General features: G+C 36.9%; 1 protein-coding gene across 2 annotated transcripts in view; it reads right to left on the minus strand.

Annotated features, from left to right (window-relative positions):
• ANKS1B (ankyrin repeat and sterile alpha motif domain containing 1B) overlaps window positions 1-19,700 on the minus strand; it is a 444,690-nt gene that overhangs the window by 365,176 nt on the left and 59,814 nt on the right. For both annotated transcript variants that reach the window (XM_086750799.1, XM_086750791.1), the window contains exons 4-6: window positions 17,377-17,673; window positions 10,055-10,130; window positions 7,698-7,799 (exon numbers count right to left, since the gene is read on the minus strand). In XM_086750799.1, the coding sequence (XP_086606925.1) occupies window positions 7,698-7,799; window positions 10,055-10,130; window positions 17,377-17,673 (475 nt within the window). The remainder of the gene's footprint in view (window positions 1-7,697; window positions 7,800-10,054; window positions 10,131-17,376; window positions 17,674-19,700) is intronic.

Genomic DNA, 19,700 nt, shown 5'->3' on the forward strand with positions numbered 1-19,700 from the left:
CCTGTCAAGGTCCCTCTGGATGGCATCCCTCCCTTCCAGCATGTCGATGGCACCACACAACTTGGTGTCATCGGTGAACTCGCTGAGGGTGCACTCTATCCCACTGTCCATGTCGCCGACAAAGATGCTGGGCCGGGCCCAGCACAGACCCCTGAGGGACACCACTGGTGACTGGTCTCCACATGGACATTGAGCCGTTAACCACCACTCTCTGAGTGCGGCCATCCAGCCAACTCCTTATCCACCGAGCGGTCCGTCCATCAAACCCATGTCTCTCCAGTTTAGAGAGAAGGATGTCGTGCGGGACAGTGTCAAAAGCTTTGCACAAGTCCAGGTAGACGATATCCATTGCTTGTCCCTTGTCCACCGATGTTGTCACCCCGTCATAGAAGGCCACCAAATTGGTCAAGCACGATCTGCCCTTGGTGAAGCCATGTTGGCTGTCACCAACCATGTTGATGGATTACAGTAAGCTGGTGAAGGAGGTGTTATGAATCTGATAGGTTATCTCCCAAAGACAACCAGTATGACTAGCATGTAAGGGGTGAAAGAAGCATATGTTAATACACACTTCAGAGATGTTTCCTCACCATACATTGCTTTGGGAAGAATGGAGTATCTTACTTCTGTTGACTCAAATGGCAGATTATGGTTCAGTGAGGATTAAAACCAGGAATCTCAAAAACTTTGCCTGCTTAGTAGCATTCTTTTCTACAGTTTTCCAATTTTAACATAGTCCCGCTTAGATTAAATAGGGCCATGCACACAAAAAGTAATAGCATAAAAGCGGTCACACAGCAGTGGAAATAGGAGCAGTGGGGAACATGAAACCAAGAAGGTAACAAGCACTGGAGAGTTCAAACTGCTGGAACTCCAGCTGTCTCGGTTTCTGTAATCCCAGTTAGGCTAAAACCAAGCAGAAAGGAAAGTGTTAACATGTAAGGAGGGAAACACAGCTCCCTCTCCATAGAGCAGCCAAAGCCAGGAGGGTCAGCCATGAAGAAAACATGGCCCAGTTTAGCTAGAGCTGCTGCTGAACTTCCAGGGGAAGTGAAAGCTCAGCCCCTAGAGCACAGCTTGCTTTAGCTTCAGTTCCTCTAGGTCCTAATTCTGCAGCAAGGTGAGAGGGTCAAGATTTTTTGCTTTATTTATAAAACCTTTATTTATAAGCCTGTCTCTGAGACTGGCTACATCAGTCTCAGAACTTCTTACTTTTCCTTTTAATGCCCCCCCCCCCAAAAAAAAAGGAGGAGAAACAAACAACTTCTTAAAAAAAAAAAAAAAAAAAAAAAGTATGAGCTCCTTTCCATTTTGTTTTGAGAGCTTACTTTGGCAATGGCTGGGGGTGGATTCACATAGAGTTCCCCCCTAGAGTGACCTCCCCTAAAGAGACCAAAAGGCTTTTTAAACTCTCAAAAAGACATATTTGATTAGAATAAAAAACTGAACACTCACCTTTTCAAGCATAAGACTCTCCAACCTGATAGGAGCAATAAAACTGGTTTAGAAACCACTTTCCTCCACAGTCCATATTCCTGCAGGGGTATCCTTACTCCTTCAGGCTACATATTCCTGAAGGGCAGCAATCTTCAGAGCACCTGCACTCCCAGGGCTCTCCCAGCATCTGACTGAGGATCCTGCAGCTCCATTGAGTCCTGTCCCACCCCATGAGCTCTCCATAAGCTCCTCCCAAATCAGCTCACTTGCTCCCCTGGGAAGGAGCCCACCTGAGATTTCATGTCCCAATTCCTCTTCTCTTTACAACAGCAACAGTTATAAAAAAGCAATTGGTAACTGCTACCTTCAGGTGTGCAAGACAATAGTCTTGAGCTCAGGTGGAGGCTGGGCTGACTTCAGTCTGCTGAATTTCAGAGGACAATTCTCAATGACTCAAGTTTGACTTAATAACAGAGAAACCTGAAATCAGTAGATGTTTAAGTTATAGGCACACAAGGAGACTTCCGTGCATGTGTTCAGGGAAGTTAAAGAGACACAAGCACTCAACTACTGCTATGATCCTGAGATAGGTAAGGGCACAGCTAAACTTTCAGTTCCCAAAATAACAGCAGCTAAATTAATTCATAAATATACTTAATACTCTACAGCTTTTGCACAATAGCCTGTAAAAGGAGCTGAGAAGTCCCCAAAAAAGAACAACAAAGGGGGACTGAGATCCCAACTCTTCTCATCCCACACAGATGTAATTAAATCCTAGACTGGAAACTTATTCCATCCTTCAAGTGAGGCTGACCTCCTGCACTCAAGGAAATGGAAGATCTACTTGTCCACAGAAAAAGAAGGAGAGAAAGAGAGAGTGAGAATACACAAAATATAACATAAGAAGGACATGGATGAAGCCCCCAACTTAAGAATTACATGGACCAGTTGGAGAGGGTCCAGAGGAGGGCCACGAAGATAAGAGGGCTGGAGAACCTCTCATAAGAAGACAGGCTGAGAGAGTTGGGGCTGTTCAGCCTGGAGGTTCTGAGAAGACCTTATAGCGGTCTTCCAGTACCTCAAGGGAGCCTACAGGAAAGATGGAGAGAGACTCTTCAGTAGGGCCTGTTGTGATAGGACAAGGGGTAATGGTTTTAAAACAGAGGGAGGTAGACTTAGATTAGATATTAGGAAAATTTTTTTTTACAATGAGGGTGGTGGAATACTGGAACAGGTTGCCCAGAGAGGTGGTGGATGCCTCATCCCTGGAAACATTCAAGGCCAGGCTGGAAGAGGCTCTGAGCAACCTGATCTAGTTGGAGAGGTCCCTGCTCCTTGCAGCAGGGTTGAACTAGATGATCTTTGAAGGTCCCTTCCAACCCAAACCATTCTATGAAAAGAAAGCCTGTGCTAATGACACCAAAGCTACTTAAGTGTTGGTGCATAGTCCAGTTGTTGAAAGCATAGTCTCAGACCCTACTGCATGCTAGGCAGAAAGCCAACTACTCTTACCGTTCCCGTGCTTTTATACCCGTAATTCCTCTAACCACCACCAGGTGTCCCTTATATTTGTCCCACCACCAGGTGTCCTCGATATTGCTTTCCTTCTCTTAGAAAGTCCCTTATTTCTCAGTCCCACGGCTTCTGATATTCGTTGCCCCCAACACTTAAGTAGAGAGGAGAAGAAAGGACTCCTGGTTCTGCAGCTGCTTATGCATTTTCCATTTATGAATAATTTGGTATCATGTACAAACAATGTTAGGTTATTAAGCAGCTTCAGCAGAAGAGAGAGGAAACAGCTTGCCATTACATCTTCCTCTATACTGTCTATGCAGCTTATTGTGCCTTCCTGGGGCTTGTGTTATTTTTCATCTGTTTATCTACTACCTCCTTTGTTTTTCATAATAATGAGAATTCTACTTCCAGAAATAGTAAAAGGGCAGGATTCTAACAGAGAGCGTAGTGGGCTGTGGGAAAAGGGTAGAAAGATGGTATAGCATGCACCTGCGTCACGTTCACATGTGCTAAAACCAAAACACAGCTGGTCGGTTTAATTTTAGGCCTACTAGCCTTGGCAACATCCCTTTTATCTTCAATGCCTCATTATAAAGCCCTAAGTGCCAATACTGTTAACTGCTTCAGCACTGAATGCAGTTGTTTCACTACATCCATAAAATGCATCCATCAGATTGGCCTTACTTGGCACAGTATTCTAATTCTCTGCTCTTTGAGAACATAATGCCTAAATAGCTATTTCTTCATTAGCACACAAAGAATCTAAATTGTAATAGGTATTTTTAATTGAATTCAGTGCAACTCAGATGTGAGCAAGACACAGAAAATGATGGGACATATATGAATGACAAAGAATTAAAACTTATACTGTCATTTCTAATAATTCCATCTGTAATTAACAGGCAGTAAAAAAAACATTCAAGTAGTGCATAGATTACCGAGCCTTTTTCACATTGCTCTTTAAAGTTTGTTACTTTGTTACTTATTTTCCTTTTATAAGATAAAGCCCTAAAATCTCCAAAAAGACAGTTGACTTTGCAAACACACACAAACACACAAATCTGAAGAAACTTCAATTACTATTTTCTCAGGATAGTGAGAAAAGATCTAAAGTAAAGATCACAAAAACACTAACTCTTCTAAAACCTCATTGGCAAAAGCTTTTGTTTCTTTTTAACCTATGATCTGAAAAAAAGTAGTGTCCTGGTTTCAGCAGGGATGGAGTTCATTTTCCTCTCAGTAGCTGATGTGTTTTTGATTTCATATGTGAAGGTTGTTGATAAACACACTGATGTTATGAGTTGTTGCTAATGAGACCAAGGACACTGTCCGGCTTTCCAGGTCTCGCTAATGTGCAGGGCCAGGAAGCTGAGAGGGATATAGCCAGAAGAATTGACCCAAACTGGCCAAAGAGAGTATTCCATGCCATAAATGTCATGCTCAGTATATATGTGGGGGTTGGCCAGCGAGGGGCATGGCTCCCTCTCCCTCCTTTGCTCACTGCTCAGTTTAATTTCTGTGATCACTGCTCAGGAGGCACTGTATCAGTCATTGGGATATCGGGTGGTGAGAAATCACATAGTGGAACGGACAACCCCAACAGAAACTTCTGTCCACAATTCTGGAGGCCTCATTCACAGGAGGTTACCAGTCCTGTAGCTTTTAGTATCAGCAGAATGGATTTAGTATTACTGCCTCCATTAACTGCTTCTAAAGACATAAATTACATTCTTCTCCTTCAAAGAAGTTTCTCATAAATATCCTCAAAACAACTAATTTACTTTCAAAACTTTTCTTACAGCTCTGTTATCCCTCCGCATATAGGACAGAACTCGACCTATCAGGCCCACCAGTAACACCAGTCATGTTATTTCCTTGTCTTTTTCTGCCAGTCTGTTCATATGCATCTTTTGGTTTTTTATATGGAGCCTTTGTTTTATATTTTGAAAGATAATGTCTTGTGGCAGGGACAAATACTATGCTACGTTGATACTAGAAACTGCACAGTAACATTCATAACAATGAAGGAGAAAGTGGTAAAAAACAGAATACTAGGTGATAAAATCTTACTCTATCCTGGCAACAAGGTGAAAGAATCAATTCATTGCCATTGTGTCTGCATAAAGAAAAAAAATAGGAAGAAACTTACAAAATCTGGTCAGTAACTATCTGACATCATTAATTTAATTTCTTTTTCCTGTAAGTCAACATGAAAGAGACACAAACTTCTCTAGACAATCATCTGAACGCAGGAGCTTTAACAGGAATGTATTTGTAAGTCACTAAATCTCTCTCAGCAATTACCCTTTCTTTGCATGGAATTCATTACCCACTGAAGTCGAACTCAATTACAGTACATTCAGTTTTCCCAAAATCCCAGTGCTTCACTGATTGTTCAGCTACAATGGGATAAATGCCCACATTTCAGTGAAGAGTATACTCAACTGGCTTTTTTAGAGGAGGGAAGGTCTACTGTATCACCAGCAGTGCTACTACTGAATCCTGCCACTCCTGATTTTTTTTTTCAACTTCAGCTCACAGTTCAAACTTTATCATTGATTATTAAAGCTTCAGTGAATCTTTTGCTGATGAAAAAGAATTTCAGTGAGTTCCACAAGGGAGTTCTGAAAGGGCTCCTGAGGTTTACTTAAGACTCAGAATGGCATCTTTGTAAACATTTTTCATCCTTGCACATCACTTCTGACTATAAGGCAGACAGACGAAAAATAAACAGCTGCTTGTTACAAGCACAGTTTTGTCATATTTAGATGAGCTGAAACTACTAAGCAGTCTTCCTCATATTTTCAAGGCACACATGTGAGAATAATTGTATGTCAAAGCACCAAAAAGCCTTGAATTTGATGTATTTCTTTTTTGGGACAAAAACTAAGGGCAGATGTGGATCCATCAACATCAAAAACTCTTGAGAGGGGTTTAGGTGCTCTATTTTTCATAGAGCAAAGGTACTTTGAAGAAACTTTGTTCATCAATGAGGCTGAGACTGCAAGGTTATCACACTAAGGAGAAAATGGAACAGTGCAGAGATAATAACATGAAAATTAGTTTAGTTGGTGATGAGACATTATAATGAATTTTAGATTAATATCAGAAGGATGATTGATTTGGATTTCTAAGAAAGTGGAAGCTCTGACTTATACTTTTCTTGCTACTGAAGAAGTTTCAGTATGATATTAACCCTCTTTTCCTCTACACAGGGGGATGTTAATGCTGCAGCTCAGTGAGGACATAAAGGCTGAAGTTTCACCATACAGTCTGAGTCTAATCAGGTACTTCCATCTGCTGATCGGAGGAAATCCTACTTCCCTCACCCTGATCTTCCTGCCCACTTTTTGATGCTCATTTCTGCCAGTTACCTGGGACAGAGCTAACTCAGGGACCTGAATCACATAGAAGGCAAGGTCATTAAAACATACAAATGTATAGTTACATAATTATAATCTTATTTTTTATTATTTTACATGCTATTAAATATAGGTAATATAATAAATTATATATTTTATCTATTACTGGTTCATTACCTGAATCAGATCACTTTGCAATTCCCTGTAAGCAGGGAATATGGAAGGGAACTGTGTAGCTGGGAGTAGTGGAGGAAGAAGGGAGGGAATGGGGGAAAGGAAAAAAAGAAAATAGGAAGGAGGGAGAGAGGGGGGACCTTAAGGCAAGCTGCTAATTCAGTTCAGGTATAACATGAATCTGCTTCTTAAGAGAACACCTCTCCTCCAGCCTGCAAAATTTCCATTATACTTATAGCAGCTTTGTGTCTTGAGTTAATCATCTCACTAGAAAACTACTGAAGCTGGCTAATAAGTCTGGAAGTTATTGAAAAAAGAAAACCTGAAGGACACAGTGTGGCCACATGACCTCATTTTCTCTAGGAAATGTTCTTACAAAATACATTTACGCACAAGATGGAAGCATGAGCTAGTTTGTATGTAGAACCAACACTGAACTGATTAAAAGGGCTTATTTAAAGATGGGAATAATCAATACAGGTGGAGATGCAGTAATGATACCTGCAGGAAACTCCTCTGTCAAATACAGTTAATGAAAGACTAATCTGAAAATGCAGGGAAAAAATTCCATAGAAGAGAAGGAATTATGTTTAACACTGAGTTATGTACTAGTTCATGTTTCACCACCTTACTGTCATCTTCTATAGTAAAAAATTGAAGTAAAGAATGGAGTTGCATCAGTCTTACACCATGAAAGTAAGATGAGGAATGAGAACAAATGTATGTACAACAAAATTGTATTACTTCTGCTATAATGACAAGAATTACTGCCTGGTTTATTTTTTTTTAATTTAAGCAAAAAGAGAAAAATGCAAAGAAATGTTTTGAAAATTTATCATCTTTTCAGTCATAGTTGTTATTTATGACCAAATCAAGCATTTCCATTGTAGTTTACCATCACAATTTAATGGAACTGCAGTGAAATATTACAATATGTTATTTTGTAATGAAAAATGTACAGAGTAACTATAAGTAACACACCATGTTAATGTCTATTGTCAGAAATAAACCAAGGGTTTACTCTGAAATTCAGATATTCAGCCACTTATTTTTTGTGTACCTAGCAAACAATAATTTCATCTTTTTAATTCAAAAGACTACGCTTTTGTATAATGAAATATTTAAAAACTAGAAATTACTATGTATCTTAATATTCCTCCATGCTATTCTGATTTGTCTCTGACAAATGTATAACTGAATATGACTTACCTTGAAGTAGAGCTGCAATTTGGAGTGATTGCTGAGATGGATGTTCTTTAAGAATATCTAAAACCGTTCTACCCAAACTGTCCTTTATGTTGGTATCAATTCCTGTAAAAGAAAATTATCTGTGGTGGAATTTTTAACCCCAAGTACTTCTGATTACAAATGTGGTATATCAGACTCAATTATCTGGCAAATTGAATGCAAGCAGTTTTACAACTGTAGCGGATTAACAGCTGTGTTATAGTTGAAGTACAGCATCCTTTTCTGTTTAAAGCTTGAGTAGCCTAAAATTCACATGCTGACATGGATTGTTTTTATATTTCTGTAATTCATGGGGATATAAAGCAAGCTTCTTAAACCAAACTTCGGATTATTTTAACAGACTGTTCCTAAAAACCAGCCATCCTGAAAATATTTTATAAAATCGAGAAATTATGTGAATGTTTTTCCTACATTCCTGGATGATTCTAATTCTCCCAAAACTGTTCTTGGGGATTCATTGGGGATTTTCTAGTCCATAGGACTAGTATGTGTTTTGGGAGTAATACTGAAAAAGTTATTAACCTTAAAAGTTTAGTAATTCATGGCAACATGTTTGAAATTCATGTTCTGAATAGACTGAAATATCCATATGTAGTATAAAGGCTATGTGAATAGCCAGAGCATTTCCTCACAGACTGTGCAGACCATTGACAAAGTAATTGTTTGGCTCAAATTGTGAATGTAACCATAAATAAGTTAGAGGCTTATCCTGGATAGGTCTCTGAGAACCTGCTGTACATGATACACATACATGATACATGATACCCTCCACCTTTGCCTTCTAGGGGCTACTTTGGAAATGTTTGCCTTATGGTAGAAGACTGAAGTTGTTTTTTAGTTTAGATGTACTTTCATAAAAAGCAAAGGCATGAAAGGTCCTAACAAACAGAATGAGATTCTTCTCGGGACACTGCATAGACGAAATCAAAGGACGCAGGCTTTATAAGGACATTCTGGAAGCATGGAAGGATTTCTCTACTCATCAGAAAAGGCTGCAGTTCTTACCATTTCCTGACCTGATGGAGAGTTTCCTAATTTGTTTTGTGAGAAATTTGTTTTCTCACTGAAAATAAAGCCAAAATACTGCTGGGCTAATTAGCAGTGGCAGCTGATTTTCAGAGGCCAGAGATAGCAACTTACATCTTTCCTTTGCAGTAGCTACTTATAACATCTTCTGAGTCTTTTTTGAAGCAGAACTAGAGAAAAGGGGATTGTCACATGAAAAAGCAGAAGTGGGGGGAGTGTTGCAGAAATCCAGAGCATTTGGGCTTGAAGAAGTTCACAGTGAAGATTCTACTCCACCGTCTTGCACAATTTTACTCTGGCAGAGGCTATAATGTGTACTACTCTATAAGAAGCATTCTTTTATCTATGGTCTAAGGGTTTCCTAAGTTTGTGTGATATTCATCTTTTAGGTGAATTAATATGGAAAGGCCCTGCCTTTTTGAGGGCAGGTGAAGCTCTCTTTCTGCCTCCTTCTTATTCATCCAAACACAAAAGCATCTTGGAAGGACCTCGTTTTCTGAAAACAGATCTCAGATCAGATAAGCACTAGCTGAGATTCAGATGAGAAGCTGTAAGTAGGACATACACACCTTCTTTTGCAATATATAACCCTACAAGCACTGATAATAAAGATCAATGAGATCCCTCAGTGTAATGAAAGTTCATGTATCCAAGAGAAGTCTTTTCTAGACATTTTAATTTTCATTGGTCTTCTCATTTATCTGAGAAGACAGTTGTTTAGATGAGTAATTTACCTGCAACAATTTTGAAACTCTTATTATGTAGTAGATGGGTTTGTTGGGATTCTCTATATCCCTTTCTTTTCAGGACAAATGCAATTTTCAGAGACATAGTGCCTTCCCTTTTCTTCACAGGCACTCAAAAGTTTATCCAGGAAATGAAGGAGCAAGCAGGGTGGTGTGTTTGTTAGGAACAGCTATGTGAAGGAAAGAAATGTGAACATGAGTCTTCTGGCCTGTAGATCAAAGAATATTCTTGGCTGTCTTTCAGAATGAATGACAAAATTTTATGTAGTCATTTTGTTCTCAGAATACATTTATTCTCAAAATACAGTGGCATATACTGAGTCACATATAGAATTTCTGAGTCTTAGTGAAAGCATTCCTTTTGCTCTCTGTGTATAGTAATTTCTTATTCTAAAAGAACACTGTTTTAAGGAGAGGTACATGCGATTAGATTTGCAAAGGCTGAGAAAGATAACAGTAATTTGTATACTCAAAACTTGAGGAGGCATACACCAGTTTAGGAATATTACAGATACTTTTTCAGTGTTTCCTGTAAATTAGACGTACCTGTTTCAAGCAAAATGCGTACTACCTCCACCTTTCCAAACAAGGCTGCTTCATGTAGTGCACTCCCTTTTTCTGTCTAGAAAAAAAAAAAAAATTGTGACATTTAAAATGCAAATTAAAATACCAATTAATCCATTTGAAAATAATACATTTAGAAAAGAAGTATTTATTTTTTCCTCTCTATTTTATCTACATATAAAAAACATTGAATGGGCAAGAACAAATACTACCTTTTTATTATTATTCAAGATAACAACATAAACACTGTAATTTCTACTATAAAAATTAATAACTATATAAGAAAATACAGTAGGGATGTAATACAATTCCCAATTAACAAAACTAAACTCCTATTACAGTGAAAATCTAGTCAATACAATCAGTGGAACATAGTTGTTCAGCAGTCAGCCAGTTTATGTGTGGACATTTACACTTATGTGTTTTAATCTGAAACTGTATCATACCCTAGAAGGTCAATTCAGTTGCACAGGGAGAGATGCCCTAAGATAAGCTATCTGGCCTCCAGCTGATGTTGCAGCTGATGCTCACAATTGATTGGCATCATAGCTGCCCCATACAGATGTCTTGGATACCCTAAGGCACCTACAACAGCATAAGATGTCTATCTTTAGATAATTTAAATTCTACCTTAGATGTCTGTGAATCTGTTTTTGCAGATCCCTGTGATACAAATTTTTTTTGTGAATGGACTTTTGCTCAAATAAAATTTACAGTACTGAAAAACAAACTACCTTTCTTAACAAGACACTTTTGTTAGTATTTCGTACTGCTGACAGTTACCGAAAAATCTAAACAGAATGTCTTTCCATACAATAGCATTAGCACTAGCTAAAATACTACTAGATCTCACTGAATCTCTGGTTCATCTCCTTTTTTTTTTTGACAGTAAATTAGATTTTGAGTGTTTTTTATTTGTGGGCAAAATTTAAAAGCTTTACTGCTTGAATTTGGTTTTTCTACATTTTATCCAAATGCACCATTGTCATGCTTGCTATGGTGGAAAGACTTTAAAGATACACAAAAAAAAATTACCTCTGAAATAAAATAGTGATTCATTATTTCTTAACTGCATCAGAATGCACCAGTGCTATAGCGATGCAATGACAAAATATTTAAAGTAATCAGAGATCCTGAGATGGGATGTGAGCACACAGTAAGTGTACACACATCCTATCAACTGAGCCTGAAAACACTTTGTTATGTCCACGATAAGAACACTCACTTTTTATATTTCTTCATACTTTGTACATGGACATATAAAGCAAAGCATGCCCAATGTCATTTACATCCAGCACATCAGGTATACTAAGTCAGTAAAAGAATATACATAATAAGTACATATCTCAAAACAATTTCTAATCTTTCCATCTTCAGAAGCAATCCAGATGAACATCCATAGACTTATTCTGAACAAGAAGACTAAATATCCAGATGTACTTAGAGATGGTTTCAGAATCCTTTACTCAAGTAATATCTACAGGAGTTTTCCAGTAACGGTAATTGACTTTAACACTAGATAACTCTGCAATGACATATAGTGCAACCACAAAGGTACAAGCAGAGCTTAAGGTGCAGCTCAGAAATTTCTGGGAATGAAAACAGTTCTCAGAAAAGTCACTGATAGCTATAGGCCTGATTACTGAAAAAGGCTTGACAGGAGCAATCTTGAAAAAGGCTTTGGCACAGCCTGTTATCCTCTTTGGTATTTGTGCGGATATGGCATTTCCTTTGGATTGGTCACTTAGTAACATCAATAAACCTCAAGACTACTGGGTGTACTTGGGACTATTAACATAGAATTCCCTGTCATCAAGGATATGAAGTACACCTTTGACTCCCAAAATATTTGCTTTGGAAAGACAGGTGGTGAAATCCAAAAGCCACAATGGGGAGAAGTTTGGCACAGTAACCTGCCAGAGAAGAACACCAAAATAGTGTAAGGGCAAGTAATATTTTCCTTGATTGAAGTATACAACTCATAACAAACAGAATGAAAACATGAGAACAGGCAATTTCCTGTAGATGTCTAAGGCAAACAAATCTATCTGGGAGCGTCATGGTTTAAACCCAGTCAACAGCTAAGCACGACACAGTTGCTCACTCACACCTCCCCCTGTGGGATGGGAGAGAGAACTGGGTAAAAGGCTGAAAAGGGTAAAAAAAAATCCCATAAAATTAAGAAAACTCATGGGTTAAGATAAAGGCAGTTTAAAAAGCAAAGCAAAAGCCGCAAACGCAAGCAGAGCAAAACAAGAAATTAATTCACCCCCTCCCATCAGCAGGTAGGTATTCAGCCATCTCCAGGAAAGCAGGGCTCCATCACACATAACGGTTGCTTGGGAAGACAAAACACCATCACTTCAAACATCTTTCCCTTCCTTCTTCTTCCCCCAGCTTTATATGCTGAGCATGGCATTATATAGTATGGAATATTCCTTTGGTCAGTTGGGGTCAGGTGTCCTCTCCCAACTTCTTGTGCACCCTCAGCCTACTCGCTGGTGGGGTGGTGTGAAAAGCAGAAAAGGCCTTGACTCTGTGTAAGCACTGCTCAATAGTAACTAAAACATGCCTGTATTATCAACACTGTTTTCAGCACAAATCCAAAACATAGCCCCATATTAGCTACTATGAAGAAAATTAACTCTATTCTAGCGAAAACCAGCACAGAGGGCAACTTGAGAGCCAGAAGATAGTTCTGTAACAATGAACCAAAGCTCTGCTATGCATCAAGGGAGCAGAGAAACTTAAGCCACCTACATAGGTAATTCATAGTGTTGGGAGAAGAATCCAAAGCCAAATGTCATTTTTTTCATTTTATACTTTCTTGCTTCTTGGTCTATTCTATCATGATATTTCCTGTCACATCTGAACATGATCCGAAATGCTTTACAGGCATTCTGCACTGCCCTGGATTCTTGGGCAGTCTTTGCTTTACAACTCCAAGCTATCAGAAAATGTTAATGAATGCCATATCCCAGAAATGAGGTACATATTACAAACACTCTGTTCTAAAGAGGAATTTGAAAGGCATACCATATAAACAGTGGACTGATTTGCCCACTTTATAGATGATTTTCAGAGCAAGAGGGGAAATATTACCATGAAACTGAAAGAAAATCAGTCTGGGAACGTGGAGATTGAGAGCATACTTGTAAGATGCAGATGCATAATCCTGCATGAGATGTCACGAAGATGAATGCTGACGTAAATCTTAAAAGCTCTAGGCAAGATGTCATGGTAATAGTGAATAACTAACGAGTGAATCAGACCCCTTGATCCAAAAACTGTCCAGAAGGCAGAAATATCCTTGTTATCAGAGAATTCAGTTACCAAACTCCATTTTAACATAGGGAAAATGCTGAGCCTGAGGATGAACAGGGTCAAGAGAAACTCAGAGGACTGGCTGAGTTGATATATATTTCTATGTAAATGTGCACATGGACTACTACTTGAATATATAAATCATGTTGGGTTGATTTGTTTGGTTTTTTTTTTTGTAATGCAATAGGGCATGTTACACAAATTGGAAAGACTGAAAAAAACGTAGTTGCAAACAATTTCTATATTTTATTTAAGATATGCTAGAGTTTTTAAGCAGATCTTTTCCACTTATAATGGTGTATCTATGTGCTAATATACTCTTCTTGTCTATACTACAACAAGCAAACAAGATTTATAGACAATATTAATTGCTTTACTTTCTGAAGCTTTCATTGCCTTGGATCATAGTGAACAGACCATTATATTTGGAATTTCTTCCACAGTGATATTTAATGCAAAATGTGCTGGCATTTTTTCATAAAAGTGAGCTAAAGTCTTCTTCATTTTGCATCAATGGATTCTAGATGACCTTTGAAAGTCCCTCCCAACCCTAAACATTCTATGATCCTATGATTCTAAGTTTTCTATATATCGAGAACTACAGCACAAACTGTGCTAAGTGTATCATAAAACAGTCCTTGCCCCAGGTAGCTTACAGCTAAATACAAGTACAATGTCACAGCTGGACACACAAAGCAAGCAAGGATAGAAGGATATTGTCAGTAGGAACACCAGGATACACAAATTAGCTTGGTGTACAATTTGCAGGCTCACATAAAAGCATCAAGAGTTTTATTAATTAGAGATTCTTTTAATCATGTAAATATGCAAGAGCTTGTAATTAGGTCACTTGTCTTATTTATAGGCAGTCCACTAAAGTTTTGACATGGATTTCAGACGTAATCTGAAGGATGGAATAGTAGCTTTGCAAATTGATTCGTGGAATATCCTCCATACATAGTGACAGCAAAAAGGAAGGGGCATAGCTCTTTGCAGAACTACAGTGATAAGCAATGGAAATTGCCATCATTACTGGAACAGACAGGGAAGGCAAATAGGGAGAGATAAAAGCTGGATAAGCAGAAGGGGCAAAGTTTTTAAGGTATTTACAATTATGAAATTACCGTTTACATGAAACACACTGAACTGTGCAGTATCTTATTTTACTGAGGGCCCAAAATCTATCACTCACCCAAAACCTGTGTATTTTTCATATGTTTCAATTTAAATGAAAACTTCAAAGCATAAAGAGATGAAGCAGATTTGTATTGCCCACTTCTAAATAATTTCAGATTGAAGGATATTGGATAGACCTGGGAAATGAATAAAATGTGTGATTAATTCAATCAAAAATTAAGTGCTGTCTATTATTAGTCCAAATATTTGCTATGATTAAAAATGCTCAGGGAGTACAGAAGAGAAAGATGACATGGCTAAAATACACTTCCCATTTAAACAAATAAATATTCACAATTACAGAGTGATAGCAGATAGGCTACTTTTATAATTGTCTCTCAACATTCTGAGAGCTCTTTACTGCTGATAAGCTGAATTTATTTAATGTGTATGACTGTGTACAATTTTATTTACCACATGGGATTATACTTTGTATATTGTTCTTTCCCAAACAGTGATGCAGAGCAATTTAACAAACATTAAAACAGCTGAGTTCAGTTTTAAGTAACAGGCTGATATTATATGCTCTGCTCAGTTTAATAAGCTGCCAGTAATCATCAACAAAGAATTTTTTAGAGGTTATAGAAGCAATAAGTTAACAATATGTACAGAGCCAATTTGCCAATATGCTAAGATTCTGAATGAAAAGGAACATATTGATGGAGAATATGTATACCAGTGAGAAAATAAATAAATGGTATTCCCTTCTGGTAAGCAGGACAAACACAGAAGAAACAAGATTACACAGTGCAAAAAAAAAAAAAATCCCCCCTGCCTAAGAATAACTGAGAAAAATAAAAACATGAATTACTTAAAACAAATAAGAATTTTTAAAATAAGAAATAAAAGTCCTAGAATTTTTGTGTAGATGGCAAACAGATGACCATTACTAAAAGAATCTCTCATTTCCTAAAAGAAGATTGTACAAAATTTGCAGCTACTATATTTTTTAAAGACCAGCGAAAAACTTCTGGCATAACTATAGATAGAAATAGCTTATGAAAATTCACAGTAGCGCTAAAATTATCTAGATTACATAAGAGGAAGAACACATTTTACAAAAGCATTGTATAATATTCAACCCTCATGTAACCATCAGTTTGTAAGTTGCTATGACAGAGACTATTTTTCTTCAATTATTCTATTTCTTAAGCATCAATTCAGGCATCAGTACTTTCTGATTTTTTCCGCATTCATTTGCTAGAGATAGAAGAGAAATTATACATTCAGAAACATGTATTCGAGGGTTCCATTATGTGTTGCTTTAGCATTAAACTTCCCTAAATTTCTGAAGATCTAGTAACAGAAAAGAACAGCTGAAACAAAAAAAAAAAAGGTGCTTGTTTTAACCTTTGCAAGTGTATCACTTCCTAGTAGAGAAAATCAAAAGCAAACTAAATTGGAAGCATAACAGTAGGTTAACACACAAGTACACAAACCACAGAAAAAAAATGTATTTCAGTTTGAAATAGTCTGAAGCAAGTAACTCAAAAGATACTAGAGCAAAACAATTTTAACACATTTTTATTTTGAAGGCATTTGAAAACATCCATTTTTAATCTTAAAATATGTGAATAATTTCTGGTCTGCTTTGTTGCTTTTTTTTTAAATCTATTTTTTCTTTCCCACTTCACATTGCTTTCCTCTAAAGTTGAAAAACATGACCTTGATGGAAGAATCCAGAACTAAAAAAAGTGCATGGAATCCAGGTGAAATCTTTCTATATAAAAGGGAATTATGTGTACAAAGGTGTTTGATTAAATGCACCTGAAGCTTAAAATTATTATAAAACTTAGCCAAAGTTTAAGCAAATTTCACAAGATTTATTAAATCACCTATTGGTAAAGAACGCCTGGATGTGACTCTAAAATAGATGTAATTATGTTTGTTCAGTTTATCTGACCATAGATCTAAAACCGAAACAACCTTATTCAAAGCATATTGTATATACTCAGATAGCAAGAAGGCTACTTTAAATCTGAAGATAAAATACACTTTAAGCTCAAATACAGTGCCATCAATCAAATCAAGAGAAATCATAAGACTGAGGCAATACTTCACACATAACAGAATCAGGTCCTCTGTAGTTAAAAGGCTTGGACACTTTCCACTACAAAGAATTGGACATAAAATTTCCTGCTGCTGTAGTATCTGAGCCCATCTATGTCTCTTTTATTTAAAGTTACCCCTTTTACACCATTATAATTTACCGCGAACAGAACTAGATTCACCAAACAGCCAACAGGTTGGAGTCAGTAGCTGCAAGAGTGTATTGCTATAGAATTTTCTTTTAGATGTACACAACAAGCGTTTAGAAAAACAGAAAATCAAAATTATTATTACTTAGTAACTTTGGGTTTAGAATAGGATAACCCTGGAAAAATAAATTCTCAGTTAAACATTGTTTCAGATTGCTATGACCATTAAGGGCCACAGCTTTAGTAAGTCAGCTCAGTATCATTAAAGCCAACTTTGTGAAAAAAATACCTATAGACATCTACACAAACAGTTGATATGATTTCTATATATACATGTCTCAGGATAGTATTAAAATATACACTAAGCTTTGAAGACACTTATCTTTCTTGAGTTATCCCTTTGAACACATCATTCTGGTCACAAAAAATAAATCTCTATTATATATCACCTTGCAGCATTTCTAACAAAGTAAATGGATGTGTATTTTAAAATAAAAAATATAAGATGTGATTTCATTCAAATCATATTCTAATGATAAAGGAAAGTAAAGCAAGAAAGGAAGAACAGAGGAAAGGAAGAAAGGAAGAAAGAAATTACACACTAACTTGGCAGCTGACATCCATTCCAGCCTCCAGAAGCACCTGTACAACAGCTTTGTGGCCATTACGTGCAGCAAGATGCAAAGGAGTGTGTTTTCTTGTATTACAGTTCATCAGGTTTGGATATGCTTTGATGATCATTTTTACAACACGCAGACGTCCATAAAGTGCTGCCAGATCCAGAGGTGTTTCTAGTTTGTTGTTCCTTATTGTAGGGTCTGTTAGCTCTTCTAACAGAACAGCAACTACTTCTGAATGACCATATTGAGCTGCACAATGCAGTGCTGTTTCATTTTCATTGTTCTGTTAAAACAAAACAAAAGCTTCAGAAATTAATGTTTCACACAATAGAACTTCTCGGCTTCTATAAATTGCCTCCATTAAATCACTACATAAGCAGGGTTTGCAATATAATGTATGATAATGTATGTTAAATGCTTCAGAATGACTCGACAGAAATTTCACTAATAATTACCTTAATACTTCAGCTTTGTGGGTCTCAAGCAGACCAGGTCCCTATGTGCCCACATTGTACCCAATCCATTTTTAACAACATGTCCCAAAAAAAATCTTGTTGCCCATGAGATGCCAAAATATGTAACCCTTCTTGATTCAACTGTTCCTGAAATCATAGTTGAGTCCTTCTCTTAGAAATAGTCTGACACTTATCATAAGTCTCTCTTCTCAGTATAACTGGTTTTAAATCATAGCAGTTTGTTATTAGAGTAGTGAAATTACAGAGAAAAACTGTGTAATGAAAATGTATCAGGCACAAGGCTAGTTTCATATATCACTATAAAAGTTATGACCAAGACAACAATCAAAGCTTGGAAGAAGACAAAATAACAACTGTAGACATTGGAAAGACTTCGCATATCACATAAGCAGCTAGCCTTCTCAGGGCTCCAGGGAGAAGTACATGTACATTTTAATTCATATGAGCATTTGTATGCTGTGGATTGAATACGTTTCTGCTTTATAAAGGAATGCCCCGGGTCTTTCCCCAAACACTATTTAATAATCTTAATAATAAATAAATATTGAGAATAAGCAGTATCTTCTTAATTGTTTTCTTCCAGTTCTGCCTGTATACTTGCAAGCCCAAACAAACAAATAACTTCAGGCAGAGAGGAAGGAAATAATTTATGGAGCTCTCTGAATTCTATATGCCATCTATATTATTAATATATCTTATGTAGTCTCTATGAAGCCTTAAAATAGGCTAGACAGTATAAATTTTAAAAGTATGTACATTAAATGCCTCTTCTGATATGATTTATAAAATTTTGTGACAGTTTTGAAAATGTTGTAAAAGTAGAAAGCCAATAAGATAATGTGTCATATAAAGACATAAAAAATAATGTAAATTCAGAAAAGGTACTAGAGAAGGGCAGAAATATAATTCTAAAGAAAGGAGAAGAGATAAATTTGAATCCATAGGCTGTATTTCTCAAGGAAACAGCTGAAGAAGGTTCTGGGAACAGAGAACTAAAAATAGAAAAAAAAAGATTTGTCTTTTGAAAGACAGAAAGGGTGAGAGAATCAGAGAAATGAAGCTTTGACCTCTTACTCAAAAGCTAGCTAGGACGAGAAAATCCATGTTGCACAGTAATATTTAGAAAGGTGGAAAGGGAACTTTTTGCTAACTTCTTCTAATTCCATAATCAAGAATGTAAATCTCAGGTTTGTGGATTTAACAACATTGCTGTCACTTTCATCTCATCTTGTAATCTAAAAGGACTCAGATGAATCTAGGAGACAGAAGAGACAGATCAATACATTCAGATAAATTAATGTTGCAGATAAACTCTTCAGGTGTCTGCAATACCACAGAAGATCCCAGAGACTGGAATGTGTTTTCTGCTAAACTGCAAGGCAGAAGCTGGAAAGTAGCATGAGCCAGGTAGAAAGTGAGAAGTTTCCATTGGCAGACATGGCTTGACAACTAATAAGTATTTGAATCATTATGCACTATTCAGACCACCACATGGTATTTCTCTATTACATAGACCATACATTCAGGTTAAAATATGTACTACCGCAATAGCACATGGCTGCAATGATCTATCAACCACCTGTGATATGCTTTTTGTGCTCTAGTGACTTCTACGATATCCTTTACACAGGACTGGGCAAAGCAATTTTTTAATGTACTGTGGTATATCCACAAATCACAAGCATATTTTATTAGAATTTATTTTTAGATTTTCAATATTTCATGGACAGATCTGTATAGATGAATAGGCAATTGCAGTCTAGTTTTGTGTATAATTACCACAATTAAGTATGAAAATCAGATAATTGCACATAAAATGGTCAATTATGGTAAT

The sequence above is a fragment of the Chlamydotis macqueenii genome, chromosome 1 (assembly GCF_036417535.1).
Source record: "Chlamydotis macqueenii isolate bChlMac1 chromosome 1, bChlMac1.mat, whole genome shotgun sequence".
NCBI classification, from domain to species: Eukaryota; Metazoa; Chordata; class Aves; order Otidiformes; family Otididae; genus Chlamydotis; species Chlamydotis macqueenii.